Source organism: Gopherus evgoodei, chromosome 2 (genome assembly GCF_007399415.2).
Source record: "Gopherus evgoodei ecotype Sinaloan lineage chromosome 2, rGopEvg1_v1.p, whole genome shotgun sequence".
NCBI lineage: Eukaryota > Metazoa > Chordata > Testudines > Testudinidae > Gopherus > Gopherus evgoodei.
The window spans coordinates 295,209,009-295,231,154 of NC_044323.1; the positions used below are offsets into that span (position 1 = coordinate 295,209,009).

General features: G+C 51.5%; 1 protein-coding gene across 2 annotated transcripts in view; it reads left to right on the forward strand.

Annotated features, from left to right (window-relative positions):
- ARHGAP39 (Rho GTPase activating protein 39) overlaps nt 1–22,146 on the forward strand; it is a 402,448-nt gene that overhangs the window by 334,265 nt on the left and 46,037 nt on the right. For both annotated transcript variants that reach the window (XM_030553957.1, XM_030553958.1), the window contains one exon: nt 1,516–1,589. In XM_030553957.1, coding sequence (XP_030409817.1) covers nt 1,516–1,589 — 74 coding nt within the window. The remainder of the gene's footprint in view (nt 1–1,515; nt 1,590–22,146) is intronic.

Sequence of the window (22,146 nt, forward strand, 5' to 3'; positions counted from 1 at the left end):
CTGCCCGGGCAGAGAGGAAAGGCCAGATCCTGGCAATGTTGTGAAGGGAGAACCGGCAAGATCTGGGCATGGCCTGGCTGTGGGGGCTGAGTAGTTTACCGGCCTGAGTGACAGGGAGGAGGGTGGCGCTGCTGGTGGCGACAGAGGAAGGGGAGAGATGCCAAGGAGCTCAGTTTGGGGGTCAGAGTGTCAAGCTGGGCTCCTGGCTCCTGCATCATCCCCAGTACTGAAGGTTGTGCGAGCCAAGTGCTGCCCTCCGTGCTAGCTCCACACCGCAGTTGTTCTCTGAGGGCTTGTGGGATGGTGAATGAGATCTGCCCCTGCAGCTGAACTTGGTTAACGGTTGTTTTGATGAGCCAGAATAGAGTCCAGCTCTCTTGTGCTGGCTCCGCAGGGTTACCCAGCACGAGAGGCACTAAAAAATTCTTCTTGACTCTGGATCCATCCCAGGGCAAGTCTGTAGATGGAACGGTGTCTTTACAGTCACCTGCTGACCCTAACTGCAATTTAATTGCAAAGTAGAACGGAAGCCCCACACAGTTATCTCACTGCAGCGCTGGCGATATGCATTGACGATGCTTTTCCATCGATTCCTTCCGATTGGCTGAACATCCATCACGTGACCAAAAATAACTCGGAACTGTAGTCTATAAAATCAGGAAGAGTCATGTTAAAAAAATCAATCCATCAAGCAGTAGTTGGGAGTCTCAGAGTGATTTACTGAGCATGCTCAAAAACACCACGCTTCCAGAAACAAAGGTAGCCAACACGTGCCCTCTGCTTCTGGGTTTCTAGTTTTATATTAAGCAATAGACAAATTATTATTAAAACAGATCGTGCCTGTCTCTTTCCTCCAGGCAATAACCCTTGAGAACGAATGATATTCTCAGCACTGCCTAAGGGATTTAGACACAGTGAGAATTGGGCCTCTTAACCCTGAGACAACTTTGAAAATATCACCCCAAATCTTTCCTGCAGTGGGGAAATCAGGCCCCAAGCCCTTGGCCTTATGCTGCTGTTGGCGTTTCCATCCTCACTCATGGTCAAACAGCCCCTGCCTTCAGAATGAGATACATAGCTTGGCCTGCCAGATGCGCTCCTTGTCCTGGGACAGTCCCACTACATGGGTTAATTTCACAGCTGGAGGTAAGCAGCTTTGAGGGCCTGGTCTTCAAAGCCTGGCGTGCACCAGTCAAGCACTGGGAGCCTCACTGTGCGGGTGCTATTCATACTAGCTTTGTGTGCAGTTTTGGATGAAGCCCACCCCTGTGCAAAAGGATCAGCAGAAGGCCCAAGCATCACTGAGATCCTGTATCAGCCCTGAGCGCGTCGCAAGAGGTGCGAAGCATCCAGAGCTGACGTGGGACCTCAGCGGTGCCGAAGCCTTGTGCACTCTCTTCTGAAGCCCCATCCCTGAGCTTTCCCAAGGGCCTCTACACTGGATCACAGGGCTCCTGCTTTTCCTTTTTCCTGGAACGTCTGGCTTGACTCTCTGCTCTCTGTTTTCTCTTGTAGGGGTGGCAATAAGCACTTACGCCAAGTACTGTTACAACAAGCTCCAGAAAGCAGCCTTGACAGGAGCAAAGAAGGTATCGTCTGGTCCCTTTTTGCTTTGTTTTTTCACGTTGGCTTTTGAGCCAGCTGGTATGAGCAAATGTCCGACTGTAATTAAAGCGTGCCCAGTGGGGTGGGGGCATGATGGAACCATGTGGGGTGGATGGAGTGTGTGTTAACTTCCCAGTCCAGGCTGTTTGCTCCCGTGTTCTCTATCTTTCAGCCTGCTGAGTCTATCCGAAGTCTAGAGAGTCCTGCATGTCCTGGAAATGGACTTGGGTAGAAAGATCAGCTCATAGAGGCGCAGTGTTTGTGTTACAGTGAAGGGGGAGAACCAGCAGAGATGGACTCAGATGGAAAACTCTGCAGCCAGATCTGGATCTGGATCTGGAATGAGTGTCTCTTTGGCTCCGCCCATTATAAAAGACAGGGGCAATATTCGGAACTAGATTTCCAACCAGTCTCTTTGTTCTGCATTTGTACAGCACCTGGCACAGAGGAGTGCTGGCCTATGCCTGGGCTCCTAGGTGCTGCTGTAACACAAATACCTGGGGGTGGTGAATCGAGAGCCCCGCAGAGATCAGGGCCCTGTTGTGCTGGACTGTGCAGGCACGTGGTAAGAGTCAGCCTATGCCACCAAAGGGCTAATGTAAAGAGAGAAGACCAACGGTAGGCCGGAGGTGGAATGGCAGCACAGAGAGGAGAAGTGACTCGCCCAAGGTCACCCAGCAGAGCAGTGTGTTGGAGATGGGAAAAGAACGCAGGGCTGGGGACAATGGCTTTGGAGGCTTGGTTCAGGCTTAGGCCTGGAGCCCAGAATCCTACCTGAGTCTCCAGTTTCATTTAGGCCAGTGGAAACTAGGGAGCTGGAGCTGCTTTTAGTTGGGCAAGTGGAGCTGCATGTTATACTGGAGTCCAGGGTTCCCCTAGGTCTTTGTGTCCAATAGACAGCAGCTGCATTGGGTACAAAGCACCTGCCTCTCCTCTCGTCCCCGGGAGTAACTCCACTGACTTAGTTCAAGCAGTGTGTGGGAGCGGAGATTGGGCCCCTAGAGTCCATCGCTGGGGGGGACCTGAGCCTTAACTCTGTTGGCCTTTGAGTGGCCAGTTTTTCCTACCAGCCTGGCATGAGCACAGCTTGCTTCAGGCCTCTCTGCTTTCCCTGCTGCTCTCTGATCTGGCCCCTTGCCCACCACGTGTCAACTGCAAATGCTGCTTTGCTGTCCGGATGAAAAAACAATCCGGAGTTTATTGCTCCCGCTATTAGTTTATGGCCCCTGTTGTTTTCATGGGAACCGAAAAGCAGGGCAAGTGCTGAGCAGTGGAGTGAAATTTACAGCCTGTTGTAATAGCTGCTTGGGGAGCCAGTGTTACAACCGGCCTGTGCAGAGGAATGACCTTTCCAAAGCCAGCCACGCCGCTAGGCAGCTCGTACTCACAGCCAGCGCCAAGGGGGGAGGCCAGGGAGCGAATATTGCGAGCGCAGTGCCCAGGGTGCAGACAGGAGCATGCTGGACCCAGTGGGAGAACCTGCTCGCACACAGGACAGAGGCCTTGCCGAGCTTGGGCCTGATCCAACCAAGTTCCATGGACACTGGATTGAGCCCTGTGGTATGGGACCCCTGCTCACTGCCTCATGCAGGCAGCTGAGTTGAAGGCTAGTCCATTCCCCAGAACCCTGCCTGAAACCTCTGCAGACTCTGCTCGCTGGGGACAAAACCCACCAGTTCCCACAGTGCCCCGTACCAAAAGGCAGGAGATCATGGCCGGGTCCCTGCTGAGAGGTAGGGGCCATGATCCCTAGAGGCATCTGTTGCACCCAGGCATTCGACTGTCAGGTCTGGGGGAAACCCTGTGATTCGACAGGAGACAGGTCAGGTCGGGGCTTCTGGAGGGAGAGCAGGAGTGCTGAGTACCTGGGAGGTACTCATTTTGGGGAAGCCCATCTCAGGGCTGGCCAAACCCAGTCCCTCATGTAGGACGAGTCTGTTCATCCCCAGAGCACTAACAGGGTCTCTGCCATGTGGCCCTCGTTGCAGCGCGGACCGGAAAGCCAGCCTGGCAGGGTAGGCGCATGTGATTTCCCAAGAAGTCTTGGGTCAGGCCCAAAGGAACTGAGCATTGTTTCCCTTGGAGGGAAGGACCTGCCTGATGGGAATTCTCAGGAGCAGCCTGGGGCTCCCTGCTTGCTCACAGGCTTCACGCGAGCCACACAGAATGAAAGGAGTTTGCTGGGGCTTGGCCCAGATCCTGGGCATGGTGCCCATGAACAGAATCACCAGCCCACTTGGCACTAACTGGCCCCTGAGGACTCTGTGGGCTGGAAGGATTGAATTCCTCCCTCGTCTCTAGTGGGGGGGGTCTCTCCAGGGCAGAGGTGAGGCCCATTGGCAGGGCGGTGGGGTGGGGAAGCTTGTACGGCCACCCCCTGGCAGTGCTGTTGTGGGAATGAGTAATGGGCTTCGATCTCCTGGACTTGTATGTGCTCCTGTCTCTCTGCGATGCGCCTGTCTTAGGGCAGAGAGGTTTTCCCTGCTTCCCCTTGACTAGGCCGATTGCTGGGGAGAGGGGTTACCATCCATCCCTTCCTCCCTGCACTCACCGTTTCACCAACCTGCTCTTCCTCCCTCTCGTCCCCCCAAGCCCTGCCAGCTGTCTGCTCTGCAGGGTCACAGTGCCAGCCTGCCAGGCATGCTACAGCCCTGCAGCCTCTGCTCTCAGCTGGTACGTCACAGTCTTCTGCTCACCTTTAAGAGACACCCCCTCTCCATACTGCATGACACGGATGGCTCGAGGCTTGGGGTAGGGTCCAGCCACAGAGGCAGTGCACAGGGCCCTGGAAGGATCTGGATCCTGGAGGCAGTGTCAGGGATTCACATCTCAGGGCAGGTCTGTGGTGGGAGCTGGGGGATCTAGATCCTGGAGGTTAGCACGGGGCACTGGAGTGGGGGGTATGTGACATGGAGGCCTGGGGGGCAGAGGTATCTAGATCCTGTAGGCCCTGCTGGAACAGGTGTGTGACGTGAGAGCCCAGGGGGTGTCTGGCTGCAAGAGGCCGTGAGGGGTGGAGGTGGGTGACATAGGAGCCCAGGGGGTGTCTGGCTGCAGGAGGCCATGGGGGGTGGGGTGGGTAACATGGGAGCCCAGGGGGTGTCTGGCTGCAGGAGGCCATGGGGGGTGGGGGTGGGTGACATGGGATCCCAGGGGGGTGTCTGGCTGCAGGAGGCTGTGAGGGGTGGGGGTGAGTGACATGGGAGCCCACGGGGTGTCTGGCTGCAAGAGGCTGTGAGGGGTGGGTGACATGGGAGTCCAGGGAGTGTCTCGCTGCAGGAGGCTGTGAGGGGTGGGGATGGGTGACATGGGAGCCCAGGGGGGTGTCTGGCTGCAGGAGGCCGTGAGGGGTGGGGGTGGGTGACATGGGAGCCCAGGGGGTGTCTGGCTGCAGGAGGCCGTGAGGGGTGGGGGTGGGTGACATGGGAGCCCAGGGGGTGTCTGGCTGCAGGAGGCTGTGAGGGGTGGGGGTGGGTGACATGGGAGCCCAGGGGGTGTCTGGCTGCAGGAGGCTGTGAGGGGTGGGGGTGAGTGACATGGGAGCCCAGGGGGTGTCTGGCTGCAGGAGGCCGTGAGGGGTGGGGGTGAGTGACATGGGAGCCCAGGGGGTGTCTGGCTGCAGGAGGCCGTGAGGGGTGGAGGTGGGTGACATGGGAGCCCAGGGGGTGTCTGGCTGCAGGAGGCTGTGAGGGGTGGAGGTGGGTGACATAGGAGCCCAGGGGGTGTCTGGCTGCAGGAGGCCGTGAGGGGTGGAGGTGGGTGACATGGGAGCCCAGGGGGTGTCTGGCTGCAGGAGGCTGTGAGGGGTGGAGGTGGGTGACATGGGAGCTCAGGGGGTGTCTGGCTGCAGGAGGCTGTGAGGGGTGGAGGTGGGTGACATGGGAGCCCAGGGGGTGTCTGGCTGCAGGAGGCCGTGAGGGGTGGGGGTGGGTGACATGGGAGCCCAGGGGGTGTCTGGCTGCAGGAGGCTGTGAGGGGTGGGGGTGAGTGACATGGGAGCCCAGGGGGTGTCTGGCTGCAGGAGGCCGTGAGGGGTGGGGGTGGGTGACATGGGAGCCCAGGGGGTGTCTGGCTGCAGGAGGCCATGGGGGGTGGGGGTGAGTGACATGGGAGCCCAGGGGGTGTCTGGCTGCAGGAGGCCGTGAGGGGTGGGATGTGGGTGACATGGGAGCCCAGGGGGTGTCTGGCTGCAGGAGGCTGTGAGGGGTGGAGGTGGGTGACATGGGAGCCCAGGGGGTGTCTGGCTGCAGGAGGCTGTGAGGGGTGGAGGTGGGTGACATGGGAGCCCAGGGGGTGTCTGGCTGCAGGAGGCCATGAGGGGTGGAGGTGGGTGACATGGGAGCCCAGTGGGGTGTCTGGCTGCAGGAGGCCGTGAGGGGTGGAGGTGGGTGACATGGGAGCCCAGGGGGTGTCTGGCTGCAGGAGGCCATGGGGGGTGGGGGTGAGTGACATGGGAGCCCAGGGGGTGTCTGGCTGCAGGAGGCCGTGAGGGGTGGGGGTGGGTGACATGGGATCCCAGGGGGGTGTCTGGCTGCAGGAGGCTGTGAGGGGTGGAGGTGGGTGACATGGGAGCCCAGGGGGTGTCTGGCTGCAGGAGGCCATGAGGGGTGGAGGTGGGTGACATGGGAGCCCAGGGGGGTGTCTGGCTGCAGGAGGCCGTGAGGGGTGGAGGTGGGTGACATGGGAGCCCAGGGGGGTGTCTGGCTGCAGGAGGCTGTGAGGGGTGGGGGTGAGTGACATGGGAGCCCACGGGGTGTCTGGCTGCAAGAGGCTGTGAGGGGTGGGTGACATGGGAGTCCAGGGAGTGTCTCGCTGCAGGAGGCCGTGAGGGGTGGGGATGGGTGACATGGGAGCCCAGGGGGTGTCTGGCTGCAGGAGGCCGTGGGGGGTGGGGGTGGGTGACATGGGAGCCCAGGGGGTGTCTGGCTGCAGGAGGCTGTGAGGGGTGGGGGTGAGTGACATGGGAGCCCAGGGGGTGTCTGGCTGCAGGAGGCCGTGAGGGGTGGGGGTGGGTGACATGGGAGCCCAGGGGGCGTCTGGCTGCAGGAGGCCATGGGGGGTGGGGTGGGTGACATGGGAGCCCAGGGGGCGTCTGGCTGCAGGAGGCCATGGGGGGTGGGGTGGGTGACATGGGAGCCCAGGGGGTGTCTGGCTGCAGGAGGCCAGGGGGGTGTCTGGCTGCAGGAGGCCATGGGGGGGGGGTTGGGTGACGTGGGAGCACAGGGGAGTGTCTGGCTGCAGGAGGCCTTGGGGGGTGGGGGGTATTGGAGGCAGCGTTGGGGCTTTTCTCTCTCCCTCTCAGGGTTTCCATGGCAGGTTTTATTGCCTAAGCATGTCACTTACTGGTTTTCTGTCTGGTCGTACAACTCCCGGCTCAGCCTGGCTGATACCGTAGTCCACAACGCTGTGTTCAGCTGAATTTCACACACAGCCCGTCAGCCAGAGCGCTGAGCTGTCTCACTCAGTCCACCGGCTCCATGAAAACAGAGGGAGTCCCGTGGAAGGGACTGTGACAGAGACCATGGCCCTAGACCGCGTCTCCCAGTGTCGGAGCGCTGACTAGCCAGACCACCTGGGGCTGGCGGGAGCATGTCGTGCTTCAATTCCAGGGCTGGTGATAGAGAACCCAAGCCCTCCCACTCCTCTGGGTTCCAACCCAGGGCCCTGGAGCAGGCAGGCCAGGTGTGGGGCCTGGGCCACCAGCCTACTCCCGGGTCACTTCCTCTTCAGAGGCACGGCAAAGACCTGCCAAGTGGCCTGCAACATGTTCCCTCCCCCACGGGCAGATGCTCCGCTGTCTCTTCTGCAGTGGCTTGCGGCTCTGTCTTGAGATCAGCTTCAGGGCAGTGCTGGGCTCCTGCGGGAGCTTCCCGTGCAGGTCTGCTCCTTGGCACTGACCACTCTGACTGAGCTGTGCTGCCCTTTTAAACGCCTCCTCCTTTGAGAGCATGCCCAGTGGGCATGGCTGGGCAGAGCCTCCTGTGCCCAGAGCTGCTCCTTCCTCCCGCCTCCTGCCTGACTGTACAGCCCATCCCTGGGGTATAATAGCGATCGTGGCCCTTCTGTAGCACCATCCGATGTGCTCAAAGCGCCGCACAGTTACAAACTCAGGCTCAGTGATGGGGAAACTGAGGCACAGAGTGGGAAAGTGACTTAATCACAGTCCCACAGCGAGTTGGGCAGCACTGGGATTAGGACCTGATCCCCAGTCCTGTGTCCCCACCCTGGCACTCCCCCAGAATTCCCTGAGAGGGCTGCACCTAGGCTCCCATTCCACATCAGGAAGCTGAATGCATATGGGGAGAGGCCACTCTGGTCCCTTTCCATCTGTTCCTGTTGCACCCGGCTCCTTTTGTGAGCTTTAGTGCTGGTGAACAGTGCCAGACTGACAGCCCTGGAGATGACGGCCTCGTGGCCACTGAGTGGGTACAGCACAGCCCCTGGATGTCACCTCTCGCCCCCTGCCTGACCTGCATGCCCTGGCCTTATGCCGCAGCCACAGCCTCTGGGATGAGAAGATCCCTCAGTCTCTAAGGCATGTTCTGTCCTGGGCCTTTTGCAGAGACTGCCCATAAGGAAGCCAGCTGTGGTGCTGCCAAAATGCCATTAGGAATTGGACAGAGGTTCTCAACTAATCACAGTCCACCGAACAGCTGTTGGGTGGTAGCAGCTGTCAGCCACTGGACTGGCACTGGTGATCTAGGGATGAAAGGCTCTGTGTCCCACCGCCTGTCCCCTCCAATGCAGAGGTCATTATCCAAGAGGCTGTTTTATCTCCTGAAGAAGAGTTGAGCTGGACTCGGTGTTTGCTAACCTAAAAAGTAGGGCAGTGCCCAGGAGACAGAGATCTCACGGCAGCCTCCCCGAGCCCAGTCATACAAAACCGACTGGAGCTGGAAAGTCCCAGAAGCGTGTCAGAGATAAAAGATGAGTGTTTCTTCCAAGTTCTTGTCTAGAGAGAGACCAGAGCATGAGTCAGAGGGCAGACTCGTTCCCAAGGATTTCAGCACAATGGCAGCATCTCAGGCAGGCGGATGGAGCAGGAGAGGGAAAGAAATCCGGAAAATATTCTCCTCTTCAATTTAAAGGAGAAGAGCCTGGCTGCCTCTTGTGTGGTCTTCCTAGAAAATGCAGTGTCAGAACCAGAGCACCTCCCCACAGAGTGGACAGACAAGTGATAAACCCTGGAGATCCCAAAGGACAGATGTATGGGAATCCAGATGTGATGAACCAGGACTGTTCTTAATGTTTTCTCTGAATACTGTGTTGGTGCCTCAGTGTCCCCTAGGCAGTTCTTAAGTATCTGGTAGAGCAAAGGGCCAGTGTACCTAAATGCCTGACACTCTGTCTCCTAGCAACTGATGGTCTGGGCCCCTCCCCTGCAATGGTGCCAACTGAAGGTGTTGGAGACAAAGAGATCAGGTGACCTCGTGGCCTGGGAAAGGAACGGAGCAGAGAGGAGGGGCTGAGGGGGGTTGGTAGTCTGGAGCTGGCTGGGGACAAGGAGTGAGGGCAGACGTGGGGGTCTGGCTTACTGCCCCCCACAATGGACCCGGCTGAGGGGTCCAGTTCGCTGTATCTACAAGCTCTGTTTTAGACCCTGTTCCTGTCATTGAATAAACCTCTGTTTTACTGGCTGGCTGAGAGTCACGTCTGACTGCAAAGTGGGGGTGCAGGACCCTATGGCTTCCCCAGGACCCCGCTGGGGTGGACTCGCTGTGGGAAGCGCACGGAGGGGCAGAGGATGCTGAATGCTCCAAGGAGAGACCCAGGAGGTGAAGCCGTGTGAGCTTCTTGCCCTGAACAAGTCTGCTCCAAGGGAGAGGAGGCTCCCCAAAGTCCTGACTGGCTTGGTGGGGAGCAGCTCCAGAGCATCTCCCGGGGACTCCGTGACACCAGATCCCCAATGCAGCAGCAGCAGTAAATGCTTTATCTCTAAGGACTCATATTCTCATGGAAGGTGGGAGGCAGCACTGAGGAGAAATCCACAGATTCATAGATACAAGACCAGAAAGTAGCATGGGGATCATCTAGTCTGACTTGCATAACAGGCCATGGGATTTCCTGAATTATTCCTGGTTTAATTAGATCAAATCTTTGAGAAAAACATCCTATCTTGATTTCCAGCGATGGAACCCTTGATAGCGTGTTCCAGTGATTAATTACTCTCACTTTTAAAAATTTGCCACCTTATTTCTAAATTTGTCGAGTTCAACTTCCAGCCATTGGTTCTTGTTAGACCTTTGCCTGCTACATTGAAGAGCCCTCTGTTGTCACATTTCTGTTCCCTATGTAGCTACTTATAGATTGTGATGAAGTCACCAATGGCTTCTCTTTGTGACGCTAAATAGTTTGAGCTCCTTGAGTCTATCACTATAAGGCAGGTTTTCCAGTCTTTTAATCATTCTTGTGGCTCTTCTCTGAACCCTCTCCAATTTATCACCATCCTTTTTGAGCTGTGGACACCGGAACTGGACACAGTATTTCGGTAGTGGTTGCTCCAGTGCCAGATACAGGGGTAAAATAACCTCTCTATTCCTCCTCAAGATTCCCCCGTTTATGCATCCAAAGATCGCATTAGTCATTCTGGCCACAGCATCGCACTGGGGGCTCAAGTCCTGCTGGTTATCCACCATGACCCCCAAGTCCTTTTCAGAGTTACTGCTTCCCAGGATAGAGTCCCCCATCCTGTAAGTATGGCTGCATTCTTAGTTCCTAGATGTATGGATTTACATGTGGCTGTATTGAAATGCATATTGTTTGCTTGTGCCCAGCTTACCAGCTGATCCCAATTGCTCTGTCGAAGTGACCAGTCACATTGTAACAGAATCATCAGAAAAAGAGAAACTTCCCCTCGTCCCTGTGTAAAAATGACTTCAAATGAGACCAGACCTTTGAGCAGGGACTGAGGGCTCCCTTGGTTCCTACTGGGGCTTCTACAAGGAGAAGGCTCTGGAGCACAGAGAGGCATGTAGACAGGAAGCCCCTTTGTACTACAGAAACAAATTCTGCTGTTTGCTACATCCGTGTAAATCCAAAGAGCTATGTGGGCTAGAATGGGATTTACACCCACAGCCCAGAGAGCAGAATCTGCCCCACTGTGTGATTTAGCCCTGACCAACCTGGGGGTGTTTGTCACATCCCAGAGGGGTTTGTAAATGACAGTAATTATAAATGAAGGCTGTGCTCAGAGAACTGCTGGAGCATGTGAGGCACTGATATGTCCAGCTGCCGTCACTCCAGTCCTGGGAGAAATAAAGAGCCAGGCAGTCACTAACAAGGAGTAATGTGGGGAATTAAGGACAGGACAGTTTAGGCTGAAGATCAGGAAAACATCCTGGTGGTTTAGATCTGCCAGGCTGTGGAGGGATGTGGTGTAAACCTCGTCACTAGGGATGTTTACAGGTAGGAAGGACGTAGCCCTGGACAACACACTGTAGGAGACAATCCGGCATTGGACTGGCTGATATTACAGCCTCATTCATCTCTAACTTCTCTGGTATTATTCTGGGTTGGGGATTTCCCGTCGCCAGCCTGGAGCTGTCTCCCTCCTTCATTCAAATGGTTGGGTCAGCTCCTGTCTGGAAGCACCTATACAGCCTCACCAAGGAGGCAGGCTTGAGCAGAGAGGTTCTCTCATCGTCTGACTCTCAATTTGCCCTCCTGATTAAAGCATGTCCTCTTGCTCCAGCCACGCTTTGACAACAGCACTGACAGCTTTTCTAACTGAGCAAGTGCCTGTCAGTGTCAGCCCAGAATATTAAACTGTCACTGCGAATATGCATTATCCAAAGAAGGCAGTGGAGGCAGAAGCAGTGGAGACAGAAGCAGAGATCTTCTCAGCAACACTTGCTCCCTTCTTCCCAGGGTGAGCCCCATCACAATCTGGACTAAGGGAGAGGTGGTGGCATCAAATTCTCCTGGGCAGGTAGACCTGCCTGGTGCTGGCTCCTGGGGGATGCTGAGCCTCACACTTCCTGAACTGGTCATTTGCAACCACTCATGGTAGAGGATGTCATGGACCTTGGAGTGGGCAGGTCCTCTGCCTGCTCTCTGGCCCTCTTCCCATTAGTTCAAGCACAATAGCAAAGGCTATTTCTTGCCAAGTGATGGGATTTTTCAACCAAGTCATGAATCAGGAGTGAGGAAGCCTTACGTGGGATAGCAGAATCACCAACCCCTAGTGTTCAAAACTCAGGAGTCAGACCCAGAAAATCACAAGACTAGCTTAAAACCCATGAAGTATTAAAAATAATAAATGTGGGGTCCTTTTAGCTAGCCTTCAGGTTTCTGAGCCTTTACAAGTCCCATTTTCAATCTGTGCTCTGCAACCGTCAAGGCTACAGAAACAGAAAACCCAGTAATAATGGGGGATTTCAGCCATCCCCATAATGACTGGGAACATGTCACCTCAGGATGGGATATGTTCTTGGAGCAGCTAGTCCTGGAATCCACAAGCGGAGAGGCAATTCTTGATTTAGTCCTAAGTGGCTACAGGATCTGGTCCAAGGGGTAACTATAGTTGAACCTCTCAGTAATAGCAACTGTAATGTCATTAAATTTAACATCCTTGTGGGAGGGAAAATACCAAAGACACCCACCACAGTCACATTTAACTTCAAAAAGGGGAACTACTCAAAAATGAGGAGACTAGTTAAATGGAAATTAAAAGGAGCAGTCCTGAGAGTGAAATGCCTGCAAGCTGCATGGACATTTTTTAAAACACCATGATAGAGGCTCAAACTATATGTATACCCTAAATTTAAAAACAAACAAACGAGAACAAAAAAATGCCACTCTCGCTAAACAACAGATTAAAAGAGGCAGCTAGAGACAAAAAGATCTTTTAAAAATTGTAATTCAGATCCTACTGAGGAAAATAGAAAGATGCATAAACTCTGGCAAGTTACGTGTACAAGTATAATTAGGCAAGCCAGAAAGGAATTTGAAGAACAGCTAGCAAAAGACACTAAAGCTAACAGCAATTTTTTAAAGTACATCAGAAGCAGGAAACCTGCCAAAACATCAGGAGGCCACTGGATGATCAAGATGCCGAAGGAGCACTCCAGGAGGACAGAACTGTTGGAGAAAAGCTAAATTAATTCTTTTAATCAGTCTTCGCTGTAGAGGATGTGAGAGAGATTCCCACACCTGAGCCATTGTTTCTAGGTGACAGATACGAGGAACTGTCCCAGACTGAGGTGTCAATAGAGGAGTTTTAGAAACAAATTGATAAATTAACAGTAGATGCTATTCATCCAAGAGTTCTGAAAGAACGCCAATATGAAATTGTGGAACTGCTAACTATGGTGTGTAACCTATCGCTTAAATCAGCCTCTGTACCAGTGACTGGAGGATAGTTAATGTGATGTCAGTTTTTACAAAAGGCTCCCAGTTATATTGTACGAGTGCCGTAGCCAGCCACTCATGAATTACACTACAGAGCAAAACCGCAGACTCCTAGTCCCAGACTTTCCCCAGCAATGTGTGTCTTGTACTGCCCAGCTCTCTCCTGGACAAAACAAGCTCATATAAAGTCTGTCATTTGATTAATACAAAATGATATGTACAAATCCTGTTATCCCAGATGGCGTTTCCCAAACACTTCAATCCAAATACACTGGTTTAGATAGATCAGTAAAACAAGTTTATTAATTACAGAGAGATTTTAAGTGACTACAAGTAATGAGGCATAAAACTCAGAATTGGTTACAAGAAAACAGAAGTAAAATGCAACTTTGAGGAGTCTAGCCTCCAGCTCTGCCTTTTCTGCCCAGGCCCCCGGAGCCCCGAGCCCTCCCACTCCCCCCACCCCCCCCACAGCCAAAGCACTGAGACTCCCTGTGGCCGGAGCCACAAGCCTCCCCTCCACCCCACCTAGTGGAGCCCTGAGATGCGCCGCTTCCCCACCCACCACAGCCAGAGGAGCCCTGGGCCAGCCGGAGCCCTGAGCCCCCTCGCCCCCCGCCAGCTGGAGCCCCCTGACGTGATGCATCTCCCCAGACCCCAGGCCACCCCATGGGAAAAGCTCTTCTCTCTTCTCTTCCAGAAGAAGGTGAGTTTTTTATATGCCCAGTTGCAGGTTCCGGGGCAACTGAGGGAGATTATTGATGAACCCGGGAAGCTGAGTAACACATACTACCTCCTCAGTCGCCCTGAAACCTGCAAAAGGGCATAATAATCAGCAAAAACTTCCACACCAAACCCGCAACCAGCGTCCAGCAGCAGTGGCTGTGCCAGGGAAGGCTGAGGGCCTATTATACCCACCAACCATGTTTACATACAGTGTTGCCACACACATTTTACCAGGACAATAATGATCAGCAAATTATCAGTTTTCAAATGACACCTCACAAGGCATACTTTGTACAGAATGTATCATCTTGTAAAAAGGGTGAATATAAGGGTATAGTTTGTCACACTATTAGAATTTTTTGAAGGCGTCAACAAACGTAGCCAAGAGTGATCTAATCAATATAGTGTACTTGGACTTTCAGAAAGCCTTTGACAAGGTCCATCACCAAAGACTCTTAAACAGAGTAAGCAATTGTGGGATAAGAGGGAAGGTCCTGTCATGGACAGTAAATGATGAAAAGATAGGAGTCAAAGGGTAGAAATAAATGGTCATTTTTCACAGAGGTAAATAAAAGAGAGGTAGATAACAGGGATCTGTATTGGGACAGGTGGTGTTCAATATATTCCTACGTGATCTGAAAAAAGGGATAAACAATGAGGTGGCAAAGTTTGCAAACAATACTAAATTACTCAAGATAGTTGAGTCCAAAGCTGACTGTGATGAGTTACAAAGGGATCTCATTAAATTGGGTGACTGAACAACAAAATGTCAGATGAAACCTAATGTTGAGAAACGCAAAGTAATGCACATAATCCTAACTATACATATAAAATGATGGGGTCTAAATTAGCTGTTACTACTTGAGAAAGAGATCTTGGAGTCATTGTGGATAGTTCTCTGAAAATAGCTGCTCAGTGTTCAGCGTCACTCAATATAGTGAACAGAAAGTTAGGAACCATTATGAAAGAGAGAGATAATAAGATAAAATCATAATGCCATTATAAAAATCCATGGTATTCCCACACCTTGAATACTGCATGCAGTTCTGGTCACCCTCTCTCAGAAAAGATATATTAGAATTGGAAAAAGTGCACAGAAGGGCAACAAAATTATTGGGGGCATGGAACAGCTTCCATATGAGAAGAGATTGAAAAAACTGGGACTGTTTAGCTTCGAAAAGAGATGACCAAGGAGAGATAGAGGTCTGTAAATTCATGAATGGTGAGAACATAGTGAAGGAAGCATTATGTATCCCTTCGCATAAACACAAGAACCAGGGGTCATCCAATAAAATTAATAGGCAGCAGGTTTTTTTCAAAAAAAGAGGAAGTACTACTTCACACAATGCACAGTCAACCTGTGGAACACATTGCAAGGGGATGTTGTGAAGGCCAAAAGTATTACTGAGTACAAAAAAGAATGAGACAAGTTCTTGGAGGGTAGGTCCATCAATGGCTATTAGCCAAGGTGATCAAAGATGCAAGGCCGTGCTCTGGGTGTCCCTAAGCCTCTGACTGCCAAAAGCCGGGACTGGCCGACGGGATAGATCACTCCATAAATTGCCTTGTTCTGTCCATTCCCTCTGAAGCATCCGGCACCAGCCATTATAAGAAGACAGGATACTGGGCTAGCTGGACCATTGGTCTGACCCACTGTAGCCATTCTTATGTAAGCCTTTTGCCCGTCTGAGTTGGTAGCAACAAGGGCTGGGTTCAGCATTCAGAGGTTCCGTTTCAATAACACAATGCAAAACCGGCTCGAGCCCCCACCCAGTGACCTGGGATAATTACATACCACCCCCAGGCGCCTCTAGGAGGCAATACTTCCACTCTCACAAGCACGGAGTCGGAGTATAGCAAAATCCTTTTAATAAAGGAGGGAAACAATGTGGCATTATATTGGGGAACCACCAGAAACAGGATTCATAACACAAACCATGAGCAAAAGACCTACCCCCAAGTAAGTTTGGCAGTGTCCTTTTCCCTTCAGAGGCTTAAGTCCAACACCCCAAAAGCCTCTTGACTCCAGCAACACAAAAGTCTCTGTCCTTGGTCAGTGCAGCCCCAGAGTTCAAAAGTTTATCTGCAGAATTTTACCTCCCTGCCTGGGTGGGGGGGCACAGTGGGGTTAAGGGGCACCTTACGTGGTCCAAGGCCAACTGCCCTACTTTTCCTTGGGGTTCTGCTGCAGCCTTCACCATGAGCCACTCCACCAGTCGCTCTGCTCCGCCAGCCATCTCATGAGCCATTCCAGCTGTTCCATGAACTGCTTTGCTCCGCTCCACCAGCTGTCCCACAAGCCACTCCAGTTGTCCCACAAACTGCTCAGCTACACCAGCCACTCAGCAGCATAGCTTCAGCCCCCCCGCCCAGCACTCAGTGAATTCAGCTCAGCAGCCTATAACTAGATTCCTAGTGGAATTAAAATTAGCTCTGATATTCCACAGTAGAGAGAGGAGAAGATGCAATGGATATTTCGGGCCCTCAAAAGGACCTTATACTATCAGGTACAAATCCTTGTCCCCAGCCTCTTTCAATTCACTAGGTTTTGGAACTCATGTCCCTTGTCTAGCGAGTGCTACTTAGTTGATGGCAAGTTACTCTGTCATAAAACAGTTTCATTGTCCTTGATTCACATAATCAGGGTAACAACACTTTATTCTTCCTGCCCCAATAACAGAGAAACTGGGGATCCCACAGCAGCCAGAGTGACCATTTGGGCTGCTGTGGGTTCATGCTAGGCGGGGTGGGTGTGCCTGTGCAAACAAGATCAGCCCCTGAAGTTCTTTTCCACAACTCGCCACAATTCACCACCAAATGTCAGGGTAGAGCTCATCCTGACTCTGCTTACACTTATGAAATGTGGCAAAGGGTAATCCAGGAACATCAGGACTTCAGAAGCTGTGGATGGGTCTTTCCAGTCCCCTTGTGGAAGGTCCTGCAGAGAGAGAGAGTGTGACTGGAATGGAAATAATAAATAGGAAAGTGCCTTTCCTACTATTAGACAATGTAGTGGAAGCAGGTGCTCTGCCCTGGCTTGCCATGACTGATTTTTCACTTCTTGATTATAGCTTTCAGTGAATAAATATATTTTTCATGCCTTAAGCACAGGACTAGAGTTATAATTGCTTTTCGAGAGCATCACAGACTGTGAGGTTCCTGAGACAACGGGTGGTTTTAACCCTTTGTGGACAGGATTTCTGTCTCCGTGGCAGTGAAATTGACTCCAGTGCAGGGGGACCAAACTCAAGACCCAGGCAGCACATATGTCCTGCTGCAGTCCACTAAAGCGAGACGTGTGATGCCTGGCTCTTGTATCTGTCCCCCCTCCCTCCTCCTGCACTGAGGTCATTTTCACCCTAGAATCAACTGAGCACAGCTGCAGCTGCTACCCAAACAAAACCAATTAGATTTTTATTTGTAGCTCGGATTTCAATTCAGTTAAACCCCAGCACAGTGCTAATCGAAGTTACCAAGCACTGAAATAAAACTTTCCATAATTAAGCATTACAAGGCGCCCGTCAGTTCTCTCTTTACTCGCTCATTAGGAAAGTTACTTTCCCCCATCTGGTGCGCTTAGGCTATTTACAGCTTCTAAAGGAGCAACTCTTTCTCACCCCTTAGGGTAGCAATTCTTATTAAGGATGAAAAGTCCGATAGCAAAGCTGTATGGACTGCAGAGCTGCCTCGTGTAGGGAAAGAATTAACCCTGCACCATCATTACATTCGGTCATATCTAGAGGACTCACTGTGCTAGGTGCTGTACAAACACAGTAAAATACAATCCCTGCTCCAAAGAGCTCCCAGTCTACACAGACAAGACAGATACAGGGTGGGAGGAAAGGAGTGTTCTTGTTTCTGACTTACCGGTGGACAGCTGAGACGCAGACCAAGCAAAGTGACCTTCCCCCAGGCACACAGAGAGCTGGGAACCGACCCCAGGACTCCTGAGTTCCAGCTCACTGTCTTCACTGCAAGCTCGTCCTTCCTCTGTCTGTCAGAGCTCAGTGTCCCTCATTTTCCAACACTAGAGATGCCCCAATGTTACCTAGCTGAGAGATGCCCTGGCCACTTGTCAGGAGCCTGCGCTTCTGCCTGAGCCTGCAGGTTGCCTTAATTTGCACCCAGCTGCACCCCAGCTGTTCTGGCGATCAGGAAGGGCCAGAGTGTAGGGCTTCAGAAAGCAACTGACAGAATAAAGAAATCCCAGTATACTTAACAAACCTCCTGTGAACCTGGGCTACGTGAACAAGCTCCAAGAAGAGAAATGCAGGGAGAAAGCTGGCAGCAGGGTGATGGCTATACAGCTTATTGAATTGAGTGCCGCATGGATGATGAGCTGCCTCGTGGGCAGGTGGCGTACGTGTGCATTCCGTGCAAGCGACTCCCGGCCCTCAGAGACAACCTACGGGCGCCGGAGGCCAGAGTGACTGAACTGGAGCAGCAGAGGGGGACACCAAGGTACACAGAGGAGACTTTCAAGGACAGGGTAGAATGGTCCCACCTCCTGCCCGACAGCCCGTGCACTGTTGAGGAGGGTGAAAGTCTTAGGGCAGGAGCACATCAAACTGGAGAGGAGGGAAATAGTCCCACAGTTCAGACCCACCTTCCACATGATGTCAGGAGATCTGTTGCCCAGAGGATACCCCTCCAGGGCAGGGACTCCAGTTAGTAAAAAGAGACAGGAAACAGCAGTGGGGGGTTCGATTATTAGGCCGAGAAGTATTATTTACGCTTTCCCACAATACAAAAACCAGGGGTCACCCGATGAAACACCGGTTTAAAACAAAAAGAAGTATTTTTCACACAACACACAATTAACCTGTGGAACTCATTGCCATGGGATGTTGTGAAGGTGAAATGTGTAAATGGCTTCAAAAAAAGAACGAGATAAGTTCACTGAGGATAGGTCCATGACTGACTATTAGCCAAGATGGTCAGGGATGAAACTCCATGCTTGGGGCAACCCTAAACTTCTGACTTCCAGAAGCTGGGAGAGGAAGACGGGGTGGATTGCTCCAAAATTGCCTTAATCTGTGCACTCCCCTTGAAGGTCTGCTACTGGCCTCTGTCAGCAGACAGGATACTGGGTTCAGTGGACCATTGGTCTGACCCAGTATGGCCATTCTTATGCCCCAGTACATACACACACGGGCTATTTTTCCTCATTCCCCTCCCCTCCCAAGGAGCAGAAGGATACTGCTGTCACAGACAGTGCTAAGTCATGGCACTTCATACCGTGATACCAATGGGTCCTGCACTCAAAAGTACAGTAGGGACGAGGAAAAAGGATTATTCTCTTTCGACCCTAGAGAGGCCCTGTAATCACTTTGCATATGCATGAATGCTGTGGCATGTACAATAATCTGCGGTACAATATACGCCCTGCGGAGAGGACGTGCCCAGTGCTGTCGGTCACAACCTCCTATGTACTGCGAAACAGCAGATGATCCTTCACAGGAACGGTGGTGAGCTGGCGAGGAGTGGGTGGGGAACAGAGCAAGGGCGTGCTCATGTCAAAGCGCAGCGCTGGGTGGGAGCACTGGAGCCCAGTTGTACAGGCTTTCCTGGGATTGGCCAGGGAAGCCTGGGCCAGAGGAAGGATAGTCTTGCGGGTGCTCCACTGGCATGGGCTGCAGGACACATGGATTCAGTTCTCAGCCCCCTGCTTTTCTGTGTGACCTCGGATGTGTCATTTAATCTGTGCCTGTCTGTAAAATGTTTCAGAGTAGCAGCCATGTCAGTCTGTATCAGTAAAAAGAACAGGAGCACTTGTGGCACCTTGGAGACTAACAAATTTATTTGAGCATAAGCTTTCGTGGGCTACAGCCCACTTCATCGGCTGCATAGAATGGGGCATATAAGAAGAGTATATATACATACAGAGAAGATGCCATACCAGCTCTAAGAGGCTAATTCATGAAGATGACTTGTTATCAGCAGGAAAAAAACTTTTGTAGTGATAATCAAGATGGTCAATTACAGACAGTTGACAAGAGGTGTAGTCATAAGGATAGTTATAAGGAAATAGATTCGAGTAGTGCAATGACTCAGCCATTCCCAGTCTCTGTTCAAGCCAGAGTTAATGGTGTCTGATTTGCAAATCAATTCAAGCTCAGCAGTTTCTCATTGGAGTCTGTTTTTGAAGTCTTTCTGTTGCAAAATTGCCAACTTAAGGTCTGTTACTGAGTGGCCAGAGAGGTTGAAGTGTTCTCCTACTGGTTTTTGAATGTTATGATTCCTGATGTTAGATTTGTGTCTGTTTATTCTTTTGCACTGAGTCTGTCCAGTTTGGCCAATGTACATGGTAGAGGGGCATTGCTGGCTCATGATGGCATAGATTCATAGACTCTAGGACTGGAAGGGACCTCGAGAGGTTATCGAGTCCAGTCCCCTGCCCTCATGGCAGGACCAAATACTGTCTAGATCATCCCTAATAGACATTTATCTAACCTACTCTTAAATATCTCCAGAGATGGAGATTCCACAACCTCCCTAGGCAATTTATTCCAGTGTTTAACTACCCTGACAGTTAGGAACTTTTTCCTAATGTCCAACCTAAATCTCCCTTGCTGCAGTTTAAGCCCATTGCTTCTTGTTCTATCATTAGAGGCTAAGGTGAACAAGTTTTCTCCCTCCTTCTGATGACATCCTTTTAGATACCTGAAAACTGCTATCATGTCCCCTCTCAGTCTTCTCTTTTCCAAACTAAATAAACCCAGTTCTTTCAGCCTTCCTTCATAGGTCATGTTCTCAAGACCTTTAATCATTCTTGTTGCTCTTCTCTGGACCCTCTCCAATTTCTCCACATCTTTCTTGAAATGTGGTGCCCAGAACTGGACACAATACTCCAGTTGAGGCCTAACCAGTGCAGAGTAGAGTGGAAGAATGACTTCTCGTGTCTTGTTTACAACACACCTGTTAATGCATCGCAGAATCATGTTTGCTTTTTTTGCAACAGAATCACACTGTTGATTCATATTTAGCTTGTGGTCCACTATGACCCCTAGATCTCTTTCTGCCATACTCCTTCCTAGACAGTCTCTTCCCATTCTGTATGTGTGAAACTGATTGTTCCTTCCTAAGTGGAGCACTTTGCATTTGTCTTTATTGAACTTCATCCGGTTTACCTCAGACCATTTCTCCAACTTGTCCAGATCATTTTGAATTTTGACCCTGTCCTCCAAAGCAGTTGCTATCCCTCCCCGTTTGGTATCGTCTGCAAACTTAATAAGCGTACTTTCTATGCCAATATCTAAGTCGTTGATGAAGATATTGAACAGAGCCAGTCCCAAAACAGACCCCTGCAGAATCCCACTTGTAATACCTTTCCAGAAGGATTGAGAGCCATTAATAACTACTCTCTGAGTACGGTTATCCAGCCAGTTATGCACCCACCTTATAGTAGCCCCATCTAAATTGTATTTGCCTAGTTTATCGATAAGGATATCATGCGAGATTGTATCAAATGCCTTACTAAAGTCTAGATATACCACATCCACCGCTTCTCCCTTATCCACAAGACTCATTATCCTATCAAAGAAAGCGATCAGATTGGTTTGACACGATTTGTTCTTTACAAATCCATGCTGGCTATTCCCTTTCACCTTACCACCTTCCAAGTGTTTGCAGATGATTTCTTTAATTACTTGCTCCATTATCTTCCCTGGCACAGAAGTTAAACTAACTGGTCTGTAGTTTCCCGGGTTGTTTTTATTTTCCTTTTTATAGATGGGCACTATATTTGCCCTTTTCCAGTCTTCTGGAATCTCTCCCGTCTCCCATGACTTTCCAAAGATAATAGCTAGAGGCTCAGATACCTCCTCTATTAACTCCTTGAGTATTCTAGGATGCATTTCATCAGGCCCTGGTTACTTGTAGGCATCTAACTTTTCTAAGTGTAAGCAGAGTCAGGATAAGCTCTACCCTGACATCTGGTGGAAAGAAGTTCAGAGAGTGTATTTGCATAGGCACGCCTACCCTATCCCAGACTGCCGAGCTGTGGGACTGCTTGGTGACAAATGACTCACCCTCAGTTGGGTAGTACTTGCTAGACAAGGGACATGGGTTCCAAAACCCAGTGAATTGAGAGAGGCTGGGGACAGGTATTTGTGCCTGGTGGTGCAGTCGCCTTGTGGAGCCAGAAGCACCAGTTCCACCTCCTCCTCTCTCCACTGTGGAATGTCAGAGTTGGTTTTTTTATTCCTTCAAGAATCTAAATACAGGTTACTGAGCTGAACTCACTTTGGGCTAATGGTGCACTAGCACTGGGGCTCCCCTACTATGAGCTGAGATCACTAAGAGCTGAAATAACTGAGCTGAGAGCACTGAGTACTGTGCTAACTAGTGGAGGAGCCTGAAGTTATACTGTGGAACAGAGCAGCTGGCGGAGTGGAGCAGTTGCGGGGACGGCTGGAGCGGATCACGGGACAGCTGGTGGCAGCAGAGCGGCTGGCACAGCGGAGT